Source organism: Mus pahari, chromosome 10, assembly GCF_900095145.1.
Source record: "Mus pahari chromosome 10, PAHARI_EIJ_v1.1, whole genome shotgun sequence".
Taxonomy (NCBI): domain Eukaryota; kingdom Metazoa; phylum Chordata; class Mammalia; order Rodentia; family Muridae; genus Mus; species Mus pahari.
In genome coordinates this window covers 94,127,750-94,142,116 of record NC_034599.1, presented here as the reverse complement: position 1 = coordinate 94,142,116, position 14,367 = coordinate 94,127,750, and the positions used below count along the sequence as shown (strand labels likewise).

Genomic DNA, 14,367 nt, shown 5'->3' with positions numbered 1-14,367 from the left:
CCTGGAACTCACTTTGTAGACCAGGCTGGCCTCGAACTCAGAAATCCGCCTGCCTCTGCCTCCCGAGTGCTGGGATTAAAGGTGTGTGCCACCACGCCCGGCAAAAGTCTATTCTTATACCCACCTAATAATCACAGCTCATATTTCACAGAAGAGGAATATGACACACTATATAGCTCACTCTCCTAGATATGAACCATAATAAAGGAAACAGTCTACAAAGTTTAAGAGCATCTGATACAGTGAAGAGGATATTTTAAGTCTTATGTTCAGTCACTGCTATTCTCTTCGACTCCCTGTAAATTATTAGCAAGTACTTTTAACGACTGAGATCTCTTTTCAGTACTCTTCTACTAACATGAAACTAAACAACATAAAAAAGTGGAACGTATTTACAAAATACCTGACTCACTTTTTGTGTAGGAACTCTCCAGCTGCCACAGCAACAGGACGATGTGCTGAATACACTAAATGGTAAACATTTTCACAGTCTTCATTGGAAAGAGCTTCTTCACTTCCACTGAAAATGTAAAGTTACATCAGAACCACAGAAACTTTTTTATTTATATAATCCCTCATTTAATTTATGCAAAGTGATTATAAAAGCTGAAAACACACCCATTTTACTTGTTGCCTCTTGTATTAAAAGTAGTATTTCCCACCAGTTGTAATGTATTTACTATATGAAATTTAGAAAATCCAAATAAAATAAACATTTGCCATTTTTCCATGTGAAATATCCATAGAAAATGACAATCAATACCTGAGAAATATATATTAGATTAAGTAAGCACATTCTTTAAATGAGCACAAGTCTTTTTGTCTTTTAAATATCCTTATGGGATAGATTTGTCCTTGTCTCATACAACTAATCATGCGAGGTAACTATTCTTCCCAGAACTGTATTAACGAAATATTTTATCACCTACTTGTAATGTCAATTTCCCACTAAATACACACATTCCTTTTCACCTTTGTCTACCTATCTGTCTGTCTGTATGTCTGTCTGCTTATTTCTTTGCTTGTATATATGCCAGTCACAGCCCTCATTTGGTCAAAGAACAACTTTTGAAAGCTGGTTCTTTTTTCCCACAACATGTTGGTCCCTGGGATTCAATCCAGATCATCAGGTTTGAGGGCAAACTTATGTATGAGCTGAGCCATCTTTTCAGTTCCAGCCGTTCCTTTACTAACATAATTTTTCTATTATTACATTTCTTTATTCAAAATTCTGTTTCCCAATTGATCAAAATGCTTTTTAGGCCCCTTTGTCCCCAAAATGAAACATCCATTTCCTGCTTGTTAGTATATTTTTAAATGATTAATAGTATTACAGATCCACCATTAGTTTGAATACATTACTGAGCATAGGTCCCTGACAATATATATATTTTTACAAGTTTATTTCATAGATTCTCAAATAGAGATGCCTTAATACCCAAGAACTTCAAGAATCTAGTAGATAATACACTCTCCCTTTAACCCCCAACAATGCTTGTTCCATTATGATGAAGCAGGCAGGATAATATAAGCAGAGAATAATCTTATTATTAACAGACATTAGAAAGAAATACTAGGTATAGGAGAACTAATTTTATAAATCTATACATTCCATATCCCCAGATTTAAAAGACCACAACTGAGACAGACAAGTCTCATGACTGCTAAGCAGGAATTAATAAGTTAGGACAAATATCTATATAGATGTCCAATTCGTAGGCTCAAGCTCCTGAAACAAAGTATTATCATGGGAAAATATCCTCAGGAAAAAATATCCCAATGAAAACTTATATCTCAGAAATATGATTTCATAAATAAGAGGAAAATATTCTATCAAATGTAGAATTAAGGCAGTAATTCCAGAGGTTGAGAAAGAAGAGAGGAAGTTTGGGACTCGACTGAGCCACATTGTCATACTTTGTAGGGAGAAAAAAAACAAAACAACCAAAACATTAGTAGAACTGACAGATGGTACAAAAATATTTAGAGGAGTTTATAATGGGATATAAAATGTGATTTTTACCTGTCCTGTGGGAAGGTTTACCAGTAATCCTATGTGCCAAGAGAAGGAAAGCCAGGTCGTTTCGTGCACATTCTATAAGAGACCGGTAAGCTGGATTTTGATTCTTAGCTCATTATCAAGTACTAAACTAAATAAACTAGATGAATTAGGAGACTGTGAAATTGCATTAATACCTGTGATTTTTTTTTAATGTAACAGTGTTAGAAATTGTAATATAATGAAACCTTTATAGATTTTTGATTTTTTTTATGGGCTTGGCTGCTTTGTATATATGTATGTCTGTGTACAATATGTGAGCCTGGTGAATGTGGAGGCCCAAAGAGGGCGTCCTATATCTCCTGGAACTGAAGTTATAGTCAGTTGTGGGCTGCCATGTAGAATTGAAACTGCATCTTTTTGAAGAGTAGCCACTGTTCTTAACTTGCTGAGTCCTCCCTCTAGTCCTGTCATGAGGTATTCATGAAGCTAATAAGACATATCAAGTCTCAGAAAACTATGAAACTTTATAAATATATCTTGAGACTATGTTCATGACCTGGTACACAGCAAGGGCATAAAGAGTTCTAAAAGATAAAAGGACTGTGTGGAGGAATCCATGAAAGCAGAGAAAACCATGAGGGCTAAAAGGCAAGCGAGGTGAACCGCCTCCATCTATAAGCTCTGGGTTTCCTATAATCCATGTGGGCTATTTACAAATGAGCCAACTAGAATAGTTCCAGTAAAATCATCTGAAGCACCAAGGAGATCCAACATAGAAAACCTGAAAGTCAGGTCTAAGTGACAAGGCAGAAGAGACAAATGATGGATTGGCATCTCTGAGATATTTGTAATCACAAATTCCTAGAACAGCGAGAGATCTTACCAATGACATAGGAAAGACACAGGTAGAGGGCAACATTGTATCTTTAATACATCTATTCTTCTATTCCAATAAAAATTCATGGAGAAAAAAATTTAAGTTGTTGAAATTAGGTAACCTATTTTTTAAGTTTGCTGTAAAAAGAATACTTTCTTGTCCAGCCTATCAAGTTCTCAGAAGGTTTGAAAACATTGTTGAAAAAAGAAATTAACTCAGTTTATTAAAAAAGTATTTAAAAGGAAAGAAAATTTCATAAATGATTAGGAATGGTACAGAATAGTAACAATGGTAACATTTATTAATACACTATGAAGCACACAAAGCAACAATATATGAAAGAAAGGCAAGTCAACACTTTGAATAGAGACTAACATATTGCTCTTAAAAAGGGTAAACAAGGCCCAAGAGAAGGTTCAGTGGTTACGAGCAGGTACTGCTCTTGGATTTGGAGGACTTATGTTGAGTGGTTTACAAACACTTGTAACTCCAGCTCTAGGATAATCTATGACTTTGGCTTCTGTAGGTATACACACAGAGACAGATATACATGTAATTAAAAAAATGAAAAACATAAAATGGTAAACTTGTAATACAAGGTATAGATATTAGGTACCATAAGTAAATTCAAAGTAATGAATATATATACATATATAAATATATTTATGTATGGGGATATATATATATATCCCCATACATTGAGTATAGGCCTTGTCCATGCTAGAAAACTATCTTTAAAATTACTGTTTTAAATTTCATTATATTGATTTATTCCCTTTGTGAGAATGAAGGATAACATGTACACATGCTACAGCACATGTGGGGTTAGAGGACAATTTGTGTGAGTTGACTTTTTCCTTCTACAATGAAAGTTCTTGGGATTAAACTCTAATAAGCAGGCTTGGTAGAAAGCACATTTATTTATTGAGCCAACATGTGGGTCCTCCAACCACAGTGTTTATAAAAACATACTCAACATTGCCTGAAATACCAGAACACATACTGAGATAATAGAATAAAATAAAAAGGAATATTGTTCTTTTCAATAAACTATCTGTGGATGATAAAATATACATAATAGGATATAATAAAACTGGAAAACATAAAGGGAAACAAAGTACTCATGAGTGAATATTCATGAACGACTGCTTGTTCTAACTTATTTTTGCAAACAATGTAGTATTTAAAAGTAAACTTATGCTGGCTGCAGTGGTGCCATTTCCTTCAGCTGTGTAATTACTGAAGCTATAGCATACTGGGAAGAAGAGATTCCGAGGAAAAAAGAGATGACAGGTAGCAAATATTACAATACAGCATACATATTATGTATGAAACTAAAAAATTATAAAAAAAGGAAACTCAATTATGAACTTCAGAACAGCAACATCCCCACTAGACAACTTATGCTACCAAATAAAACATATCAGGAACATCTTTCTAATTTGCCTAAATAGACCTCCTTAAAAAAACCTTATAACCAGGGGCTGGAGGGATGGCTCAGTGGTTAAGAGCACTGAATGTTCTTCCAGAGGTCCTGAACTCAATTCCCAGCAACCACATGGTGGCTCTTAACCATCTGTAATGGAGTTTGATGCCATTTTGTGGTGTGTCTGAAAACAGCTACACTGTACTCATATACATAAAATAAAAAACATTATAAGCAACTGCCAATGATATCACATTATGAAGTAACCTAGCTGGTATTCAACTGGAAACTCCACTACTGGTTAATGTTCAAAGTGCCCTACATAAACTACAGAAGGAGAGAAATAATCAATCTTAACTAGCTATGAAGTCTGTAAACTATTAACAACCTGCTCGCAAGAGTGGTACAAATGTTATAGAGGTAACAAACCACTTTTTTAAAGAAAAAGCAATTTAAGGCACATTTCCTGAACACTTTTAATGAGGTCATGAACCTGAGAATACAGAGATCATGGACCCTAGAGGAAAACCTACTACTATTATTGTAGTAAATGAACATGGCAATAAAATGATCACTAATTACATATTGCTATAAGCCTAGATACGTGCCTCATTCAAATCTCATCAGAGAAGCTTCTTCTTGTAATAAATGGTAATTAACATAGAGAGCCACAACTGGACAATGTGCAGAAAATGAGCAACTCTGGAGTACTCGGCGTGGCATTACCAAAAGTGGTAACTACTTTAAGGAAACACAGACACAATCAGGTAGGTACATACATAAAGTCACAGAGACTGTCTTTTTATTCCATTAATATGAACATTTTTTATACTATGCTTTTGTGGTAATGGAGGTGAAATCCAAGGCTATGTGGATGCTAGGAAAGCACTCTACCAATATAAACACTTCCACACTTTTTCTTGTTTCTAATTATTAATTAAAAATGACATCAGTTTAAAAAGCGTGTCAAATTTATTCATGAACACACAAATATCAGCCCAAATGAAACCAATGAACTCTAATGTTGTATTTAAGCAAAACAAAATACACTAGGTTCAAATACAATTTATTCAAGGAAGGAAACATGTTTAAATAAGATAAATATATTAATTTAGTTCAGGCTAATGAACAGGCTTAAATGCATGAAAAATAAACAGATATTTCATTATACAGCTAACTATATTTTGAGCATGTAACCTACGACCTAGTACTTGTATAGCGAGCACTAGGCCCTGGGCTAAGTTCCCAGCATCACAAATAAACATAAAATAAACCCATCCAACGACCCATTTACAAAATAATAACAAAGAAACAAATATTTCAAATGTCTTTCAAACCAAACAATATCTGCTATTAAGGATAGTATTAATAGAGCAGGAAGTCTTGGCTATCAGACAAGGCAAGGAAATGAGAATTATGAAGTAAAAAAGTTTCAGTTATTTGTCCAGGATATTCTAATAATCTATATGATAAAAGCAATAGGATCAAGAAAGCATCAGATGTTTAGGAGTTCTAAATGTTGTACATATAAAATGACTATAAAATTAAAGGCTTCTTTACATTGTAATATGTAGATAATACTAAATGCTACTGACAGCAAAAGTATATCATGTAAACAATACACACTATTGTGGTCACATATGTAAAACCCTCCAGATAAAACATACGTAAGTGACATTTGCATGCAGAAATGAACAAAAATCACATCAAATAAATATGTTATGCATTTATAACATTACAAATTAATTTTAAGTCTTACAATGTATCCCTGGCTGACATGGGACTCACACAGATGACAACCTCTAATAACTAGTGCTGGGACTAAAGGAAGACACAGTACAGTTCTTACATTTAAAATAACATCAAAGTTTGAGGCATCTGACATATATTTTAAGAAAAAATATGAGAACTAGCCAAGTAGGGTTTAAAAGCCAAAGAGGAGAGAATCATCTAGTAAGACAGGACTCATGTATAACAAATAATATATTAGAAAGCTAAACTTACAAAAACCAAAACAAAAAAATCACAGTTATTAGGACATAGACAAAGGAACCCAAGCAAAATTTGACATTTGACTAGATTCCTGGGACAGATGTGATTATAAAATAGTCAGATTAAAAAAAAAAAAAAAACAAAAAAACACTTTTGCTAGAATACACATTATCTGATAGAATTTTCTAGCTCAGTAAACACTACAAATTAATGTATAAAATTATTTATCAATCCATTTAATACGTTTAAAAACTGAAAATAATTGTTTAATTTCTTTTACCTCTACATTCATAGAAAACCTTTTTGAAAACTTTTTTTTTTTTCGGTTTTTCGAGACAAGGTTTCTCTGTGTAGCCCTGGCTGTCCTGGAACTCACTCTGTAGACCAGGCTGGCCTCGAACTCAGAAATCCGCCTACCTCTTGTCTCCCAAGTGCTAGGATTAAAGGCGTGCGCCACCACGCCCAGCTTGAAAACTTCTTTTTGAAGCCTTGAGTTTTTATTTTTAATAACAAATTATGATACTTCATAAATACTTTTCCTAGACTGCACAAACAAACTTTTATATGAAGAAACTAATATCAGTTCAAATGAAAAACAACTCATATCTATAATCCTATACCTCAGGAAGTTGAGGCAGGAGGATTTTTCTAATTTGAGTCTATGCTACATAGTAAGTGCTGAACCTGGGCTTCAGTGTAAGACCATATTTCAAAACACCTAAAATATATTTGGTTATAAACAGAACCTTAAAAGTAAATGCAGACCCTTTGTGTTAGGTACTTATTAAAGTACTAATCCTGAAGAACAAAAAACCCATTAAAATGAAAGATTAAACTGTTAACAGACACTATACTTACTGAAGGATCAGAGTAACCAATCGAATTGCTTCCACAGCAACATCATATTCTTTGTCAAGAGTCATTGATACAATGCGATCCTGAAAGAAGTTATAAACGAGTCAATCTTGAATATAAATGAGCCAAGAAGGCTTAAAGTATTCTAAGACATGCATGCAATAGCAAGAAAGATAAAACAGGAAGTTATCAATCTTTTCTCACTATGTAGCCTTTGCTGGCCTCAAACTTGTCAGAGATTCATTTGCCTCTACTTCCCTAGTGCTGGGATTATAGCTATGTACCACCATGCCTTGCTTGGCAAATTTTACTCTTGAAACCATCTTATTTAAATGGGGTGTGGGTTTTTGCTTGTTTGTTCAACACAGAAGCTTACTATGTATAGCCCTGGCTGGCCTGGAAATCACTATGTAGACCACACCAAGTCAGAACCTACAGAGATCTACACACCTTTTCCTGCCCAGGACTGTGATTAAAGGTGCACCTGAAAATGTTTCTCATTAACTGGCATTTCCCAAACACTATGTTAAGTAAACTATCAGTTAAAAAAATTAACACATTCAAAACGATTTTTTATAATAAATTCTCGTTTTAAGTAATAAACTTCCCTTGAAGCTACAAATAAGAACTCCTATAGGGTACGCTGTGAAGGATATTTAGTCATCAATTTCATAGGAGCTTCCAAAAAAAAAAAAAAAACAACAACAACAAAAAGATGGTGTATGAGATTATACTGAAGACAGACAAGAGAAAAAGCCACCAATACAGAAAGATAAAACTATCAAAAACAGAAAAAAAGACTAGGCGGAATTTCCTCTCTAAAGGTGACTTCAGCTACATAAAGTTCGGAGCACTGACTGTCACCTTTCCAGACATTCCTCCTACTGAAAACTCAGATGCAAGTTAAAATTTGCTGTATCCAGAAAAGAGCTTGGAGCACAAGTTTTGGAAAGCATCACAAAAATAAAGGAGTCTGAAACACAGAAATCTGAAAGGCTGAACATCCCCCACCTGAACCACTGCCCTAGAAAGCAAGAGATGGGGAGGGACTACAGGAAGAATGCAGCAGAACCTGAAACATGTTGCCATCCTGGTAGTGCCAGGAGTCCCTAACGACCACTGACTGGCAAGAGCAGCACAAGTAGGCAAGGCAGTTTAGACATGAGGCAGACTCAAGATGTCCACAGCCCCCACGGTGAGGATAAGCTGCCCCACCTCACAGGCTTAAGGGAGGAGCTTTGCTTAGTATGGTGAGAATGGAAAAAAGGGTGACTACAAGTGACTAGGCCCTCCAGATCCCCTCAGAGCCTCAGGCATGGAAAGCCCTATGTACACTAAATTATTACCAAAGGACCCATGATACAGACAGTCCAGAAAAACTAGATTGGGGAAATTGGGAAAGAAGTGAATTTTAGCCACAAAAATCCTCATTGCAGAGGCATACTTATTTGAATTATTAAAACCAATAGCATACTCATTCTCTACCTACAATCTCAGACATAATACAAAAACAAACAAACAAACAAACAAAATGGAAGGAAGAAAGGAAGGAAGGAAGGAAGGAAGGAAGGAAGGAAGGAAGGAAGGAAGGCAGGCAGGCGGGCAACAGAGAAAAACCCTCAGTAAAGTCAAGATCATATCTTCTAAGCAGGAAAAAGCCCATTAATACAGGGCACATTTTCTTTTCCTTGATTATTATTATTATTGTTGTTGTTATTTTATCATTAAAATTGCATTTATTTGGTTTGTGTGTTTGACTGCATACACACAGAGGTCAATCAATGTTTCTCTTCTTCAACCATGTGGGTTCTGATGAAATCTCAGGTCCTCAGGCTCGGCAATCATGGCCTTCACTTGTTGAGTCTTCTCTTGGGTCTGTCTGTTCCTGTCCCTGCCTCTGTTTCCCTTTCTCTCTCTCCTCTCTCTCTCTCTCTCTCTCTCTCTCTCTCTCTCTCTCTCTCTCTCTCTCTCTCTCTCTCTCTCTCTCTCTCTCTCTCTCACACACACACACACACAATTAATTTTCTCCCTTTTCCATTTCTCATGTCACTCCTTAAAATTGGCTCCTTTAGCAAACAAAAATTCCTTATTCCATTTTTCTCCAACCCTAGTACTCCAGTCCTTGAACCTTCTGGGACACAAATGAACTGAGTAAGTTTCTCTTGCGGCTAACACAGAGAATGCTGGCAAGCCATTTTATTTGTTACAGTAGTTGACTCTGGGGCTCCTTCTGTCCTGAATATAAATCCAAGCAAAGATAGTCTGACAGGAGAATTAACACTAAATAATACAAACAAAACACTGGGAAAGGGGAAAATTAAAAATAGCAGATTACAAACAAAACAAAACAAAAAACCCAAACACTAAGATTCTACTATGGCCTTACTAATAACCTATCAATGAACCAAACCAAAAATAACATAAAAGCTAAAAACCCACAACAATATCAGAGTGCTACATTTAAAAAGGATTAATGATCACAGAGAAAACTAAAATACAGGAGAGGAAATCAATTTAGGACTAAGAAAAATTATCAAAATAAATGAGACAGTCACTTGAAAGAAAATTTAAAAACTGAGGAAGGGGACTCATGTATTGAAAAGAACTAAACTGAAGGAACAAGCAATAAATTAAAACAGGAGAAAGTGCAACACACAAGAGGAAGTGGAAGAACACAATCTCTGAGATGGAGGACATCAAGACAATGAAAAAGATGAAGTTGAAGTGTCTGGAGTAAAACATAGGATTCAAATTATACCATTGTCTCGAAAAAACTCACATACTTCATACAGAAACAATTTAGAAGGTATAAAGAAGGCCACTATAAATTAAGGGGAAATAAATCAACAAAAAATAACAATTATAATTATCTATAGGAACTAAACATGGAGCGAACACTTTTGTCCAACAAACACTAAACATCATAAAAACCCAATGGGTCCTGCTATCGTAATGGTGGAAGACCTCAATACTAAATTCATTCTTAAAACAGGTCTTCCAAAATGAAGATTAGAAAAGAAATGTCAGAGATAAATTATATCATAGATCAATTATTAACAATTAACACATCTACAATATTCCAAACAACAGGTACAAGGATGGGGTTCTTATCTATATGGCACACAGAACCTTTTAGAAAATCTTACCCTGGAGGGTGGTGATGTTACACACCTTTAATACTAGCACTCTGTAGGCAGGCAAAGGCAGGGAGGTCAGTGAGTTAGAGGCCAACCTGTTCAACAGGGCAGTTCCGGGACAGTAAGAGCTACAAAGCACAGCTCTGTCTAGTAAAGGGCATAGAACATACATGATTTGAAAGTTAAAAGAAACCCACTCAGGTAGAAGGATAGGGTGCAAGTAGAAAAATGTGAGAGAAGGCTGGGGGAAAAGAATCAATAAAAACAAGGCACATTGAAAAATGCCACAATGACACTAAATACTTTGCAAATTAATAAAACAATAATAAAAAGTAGAAACCAAACACAGCATGGTAATGCCATTTGTTAATGTAAGTATAACTAGTATTAGCGAAGAGAAAAACATTAATTCATCATTTTGCCACTTACCTTGAATCGATTAGTAAACAGCTCCAATTTGGGGAATAATTCTCTATTGGTATACAGGCTTTGTAGAGCTTTCAAACACTTCAGTCTGACTTCCCCTTGCTTTAGAAATATAAAGAAAAAAAGAATGAAACAATCATTTCAGGTGTTCAAGAGTTAAAAAAACAAGACTCTATGAAGAATAAAATAACTCTCAGGCAAACTTATTCAATTTATTTCATACTTAAATATAGGATGAGAAAGACCAACTGCATAATCTAAATCAACATATGGGTTAATAAAAAATGCCATAAAATTTGTAATAACTTAATAACTAAAACCATCAAATATTTAGAAGCAATGCCTGATCATGATATCCTGTCCATTTACCTCTGTAGTATGTTAAATTTATAATCCATTTTTATTGGTAGAAAATGGTATGCTCATTTATTCTGCTTATAATTATAGAACAATCCCATAAAAACAATATTCTATTAAGGGATAATCATTTACTCATCCACCCAATATTTAGCATATGCTTCCCTATATCACTGAGAAAAGAGAGCATTGAGGAAACCAGGTAAGTAACCAACTACTTAAAATGGAGACAAACTCTGGAAAGAAGAGTCAGAAATCCTATCATCTATTCGTTAGTAGAATACTACAATATACTGAGCTAAATTCTATCCCAGCAGAGAATATTCTTTAAAAAGTCTTCAAAACCATTCCTCCCTCCCTTTCTCTCTCTTTCCACTCTCTCTCTCCATCCTGTCTGTCGATCTAATATATATGAGCACAATGTAGCTGTCTACACACACACCAGGAGAGGGCATCAGATCTCATTACAGATGGTTGTGAGTCACCATGCGATTGCTGGGAATTGAACTCAGGACCTTTGGAGGAGCAGTCATCTCTAGACCCCAACACTTCTTAATTTACAAAAATGTAACAGGTTAAGAGACTTGAACTTCATAAATAAAAAGACTGGATTGCACATAAAAAAATAGAATAGAGGATGTTGGAGATCAAAATATAGTCAATATAATCTAGAAATCTATGTAACACTAAGAAAGAATTTAAATAAGACTGAAGTTTTCATGCTCAAATTAGATTTTAGTTTTTAACTCAACAGTTTGTTAACTGCACAAGAAATGATACATACATCAGCTATTCTGGAATTTATAAAATTTCACTTAAAAATTAAACACAGGAGTACACTGTTAAGTTTGAAAACAAAAATTAGTGGAAGGGGTGATTTTTCTTTTTACATTTTAGATTTTTCTAATGTCACTATCTTCCATGGTCATTAATAGGATGAAGAAATGAAAGAAAAGAGGTATATATATTCACTTCACTATATGTGCTGTTTTAACTAATTAAGAAAAACAAAGTAGTGTTTTTCTCTAAGGGCTCAAGAGGAAACAAGTATCCACAGCATATTCTACTCAGGTACCACCCAAATCTCCATTACTTGGCTACTTCTTTAGCCTTTGTCTATGTTGGCTGATATTTGGTCTTTATTTGTACACTTTCAGAAGAAATGACAATACACAATAACCAGCCAGAGAAAAACCTCAAATAATTGAGGATAAAACAGTCTAACCCAGGGCTGGAGAGATAGCTCAGAAGTCAAAAGCACCTGCTAATCCTTCAGAAGAACAGAGTTCAGTTCGCAACATCCAAATCAGGCTTCTTATAACAGCCTGTAACTTCAACTACAGAGGGAATCCAGCGTCATGTTTTGGCTTCCACAGGCATGTCCACACATGGCAAACATTCATACAAACATCGACATAGATAGATATAAATAAAATGAATATTTTTTTATTCTTTATTTTCATTCCAGCCATTAACCCTCCTCTCAGTCCCCCTTTAAATAAATCTTATCGTTAAAACGTCTAATCTTTATTTCCTCTTTGTTCCATTTTTCAGTGATATCTAGAAGTAATATATTTGAGGCGCAATTTATTTCCTAAATAAAGTACTCTGTGAAATCATATCCTAAGAAAAGAGCGTCTCTCAAAAGGAGTGGGTAAGCAAACAACACAATAATAAAACATCTCTGCGCGTGATCTTAGCCAAAAGCCTGAGAAGTGATATAAAACAACTCTGAAATCATATTTTTGTTTGTTTGCTTTATGAATTATACTTTCCCCACTTTCTTATTGACTGTAGCCAAATAAAAATCTCAATACAATCACATGCTATAAAAGGATGTTTTGGTCAAGGAGGGATTATGTACAAAATATATATGATTATAATGTAGCCAAAAAGTTCTTATTTAACTGTGACATTTTAGCCATTAAAATACCAGTGTTAGTGATGTGTTTGTTGTCATGAAGGTGTAAACAAACTGTGCACATAGAATTCAGGATAATATAAAACATTAAATTATAATGGTTATTTGCTTCCTTATGTATCTACTGTAGTACATGATTTCAGAACATACACCTAAGAAATTTAGAGTAAAATAGTATGCTGAGTTAAGCCAACAGCAGCCTCAAACATTTCATGTTTATTGAGTTTCTAGTCTACTTTAAGAGGTCCATATGTGATTGATGTATATTTTCAAGGCTGTTCATAAACAAACTGTACATATTCATACACTGATGAAATGGTCAAATAATGCATGTTTCAGAACATAAATTCAATTAAGTGACCAATGACTCAGAATCAAGATTGGTTTATCATGAACATGACCTAACAGAGAAGATGCAAAGGAAGTATTTAAGATCACACTTTGGACTAGATTACTTGAATATCATGATAGGTGATAGTTACTGATACAGAATAGCACCATATTTGCTCATATCCTTATCTGTAGGTGGAAGGCAATGTATGCTAGCTGAATAGCAAATATTTGAGGGAGTGAGGTCAATAACAACTATAAGAACTGAAGGCTTGAGTGGGGGCTGCTAAGTGTACTGGCTTGTTTTTACGTCCACTTCACATTAGCTAGAACCAGCCTAGAGGAAGGAACCCCAACTAAAAAATGTCTCCTTAAGACCAGGGTATAGGCAAGCCTGTAGGGCATTTTGTTAATTAGTGATAGACATAAGAGGGTCCAGTCTATTATGGATGGTGCTACAATGGGATGGTGGTCTTGGGTTCTACAAGAAAGGAGGCTGAGCAAGCCTAGGGAACAAGCCAATAAGCAGCATTCACCCATGGCCTTTGCATAGGTTCCTGTCTCCAGGTTCCTGCCATGATCACCTTTAATGATGAACTGCAATAATGAAGAGTATGCAAAATAAATCTTTTCCTCCCACCTGGCTTTTGGTCATGGTGTTTCATAACAGCAACAGTAACCCTACCTTAAGCACTAACTGACACCAAATACTAAAAAGAGGAAATGGAATCTACAGGTCATTATTTGGCCAGTCCAAGCCAAATGTGTGTGTGTGTGTGTGTGTGTGTTGTTTTGTTTTTGATAAAAATGTAAAGAGATATGTATGTCTTGTAGATAAAGAATTGATTATAACAAAACTCAAATCAAGGCTGATGAGATGGCTCAGTGGGTAAGAGCACCCGACTGCTCTTTCGAAGGTCCAGAGTTCAAATCCCAGCAACCACATGGTGGCTCATAACCATCCGCAACAAGATCTGACGCCCTCTTCTGGAGTGTCTGAAGATAGCTACAGTGTACTTACATACAATAAACAAATAAATCTTA

The 14,367-nt window shown here is 35.1% G+C and overlaps 1 protein-coding gene across 9 annotated transcripts in view; it reads right to left on the bottom strand.

Annotated features, from left to right (window-relative positions):
• Stag1 (stromal antigen 1) overlaps positions 1-14,367 on the bottom strand; it is a 305,967-nt gene that overhangs the window by 93,612 nt on the left and 197,988 nt on the right. For all 9 annotated transcript variants that reach the window (XM_021207927.1, XM_029543705.1, XM_029543700.1 and 6 more), the window contains 3 exons: positions 10,719-10,817; positions 7,156-7,235; positions 413-520 (listed from right to left, as the gene is read on the bottom strand). In XM_021207927.1, coding sequence (XP_021063586.1) covers positions 413-520; positions 7,156-7,235; positions 10,719-10,817 — 287 coding nt within the window. The remainder of the gene's footprint in view (positions 1-412; positions 521-7,155; positions 7,236-10,718; positions 10,818-14,367) is intronic.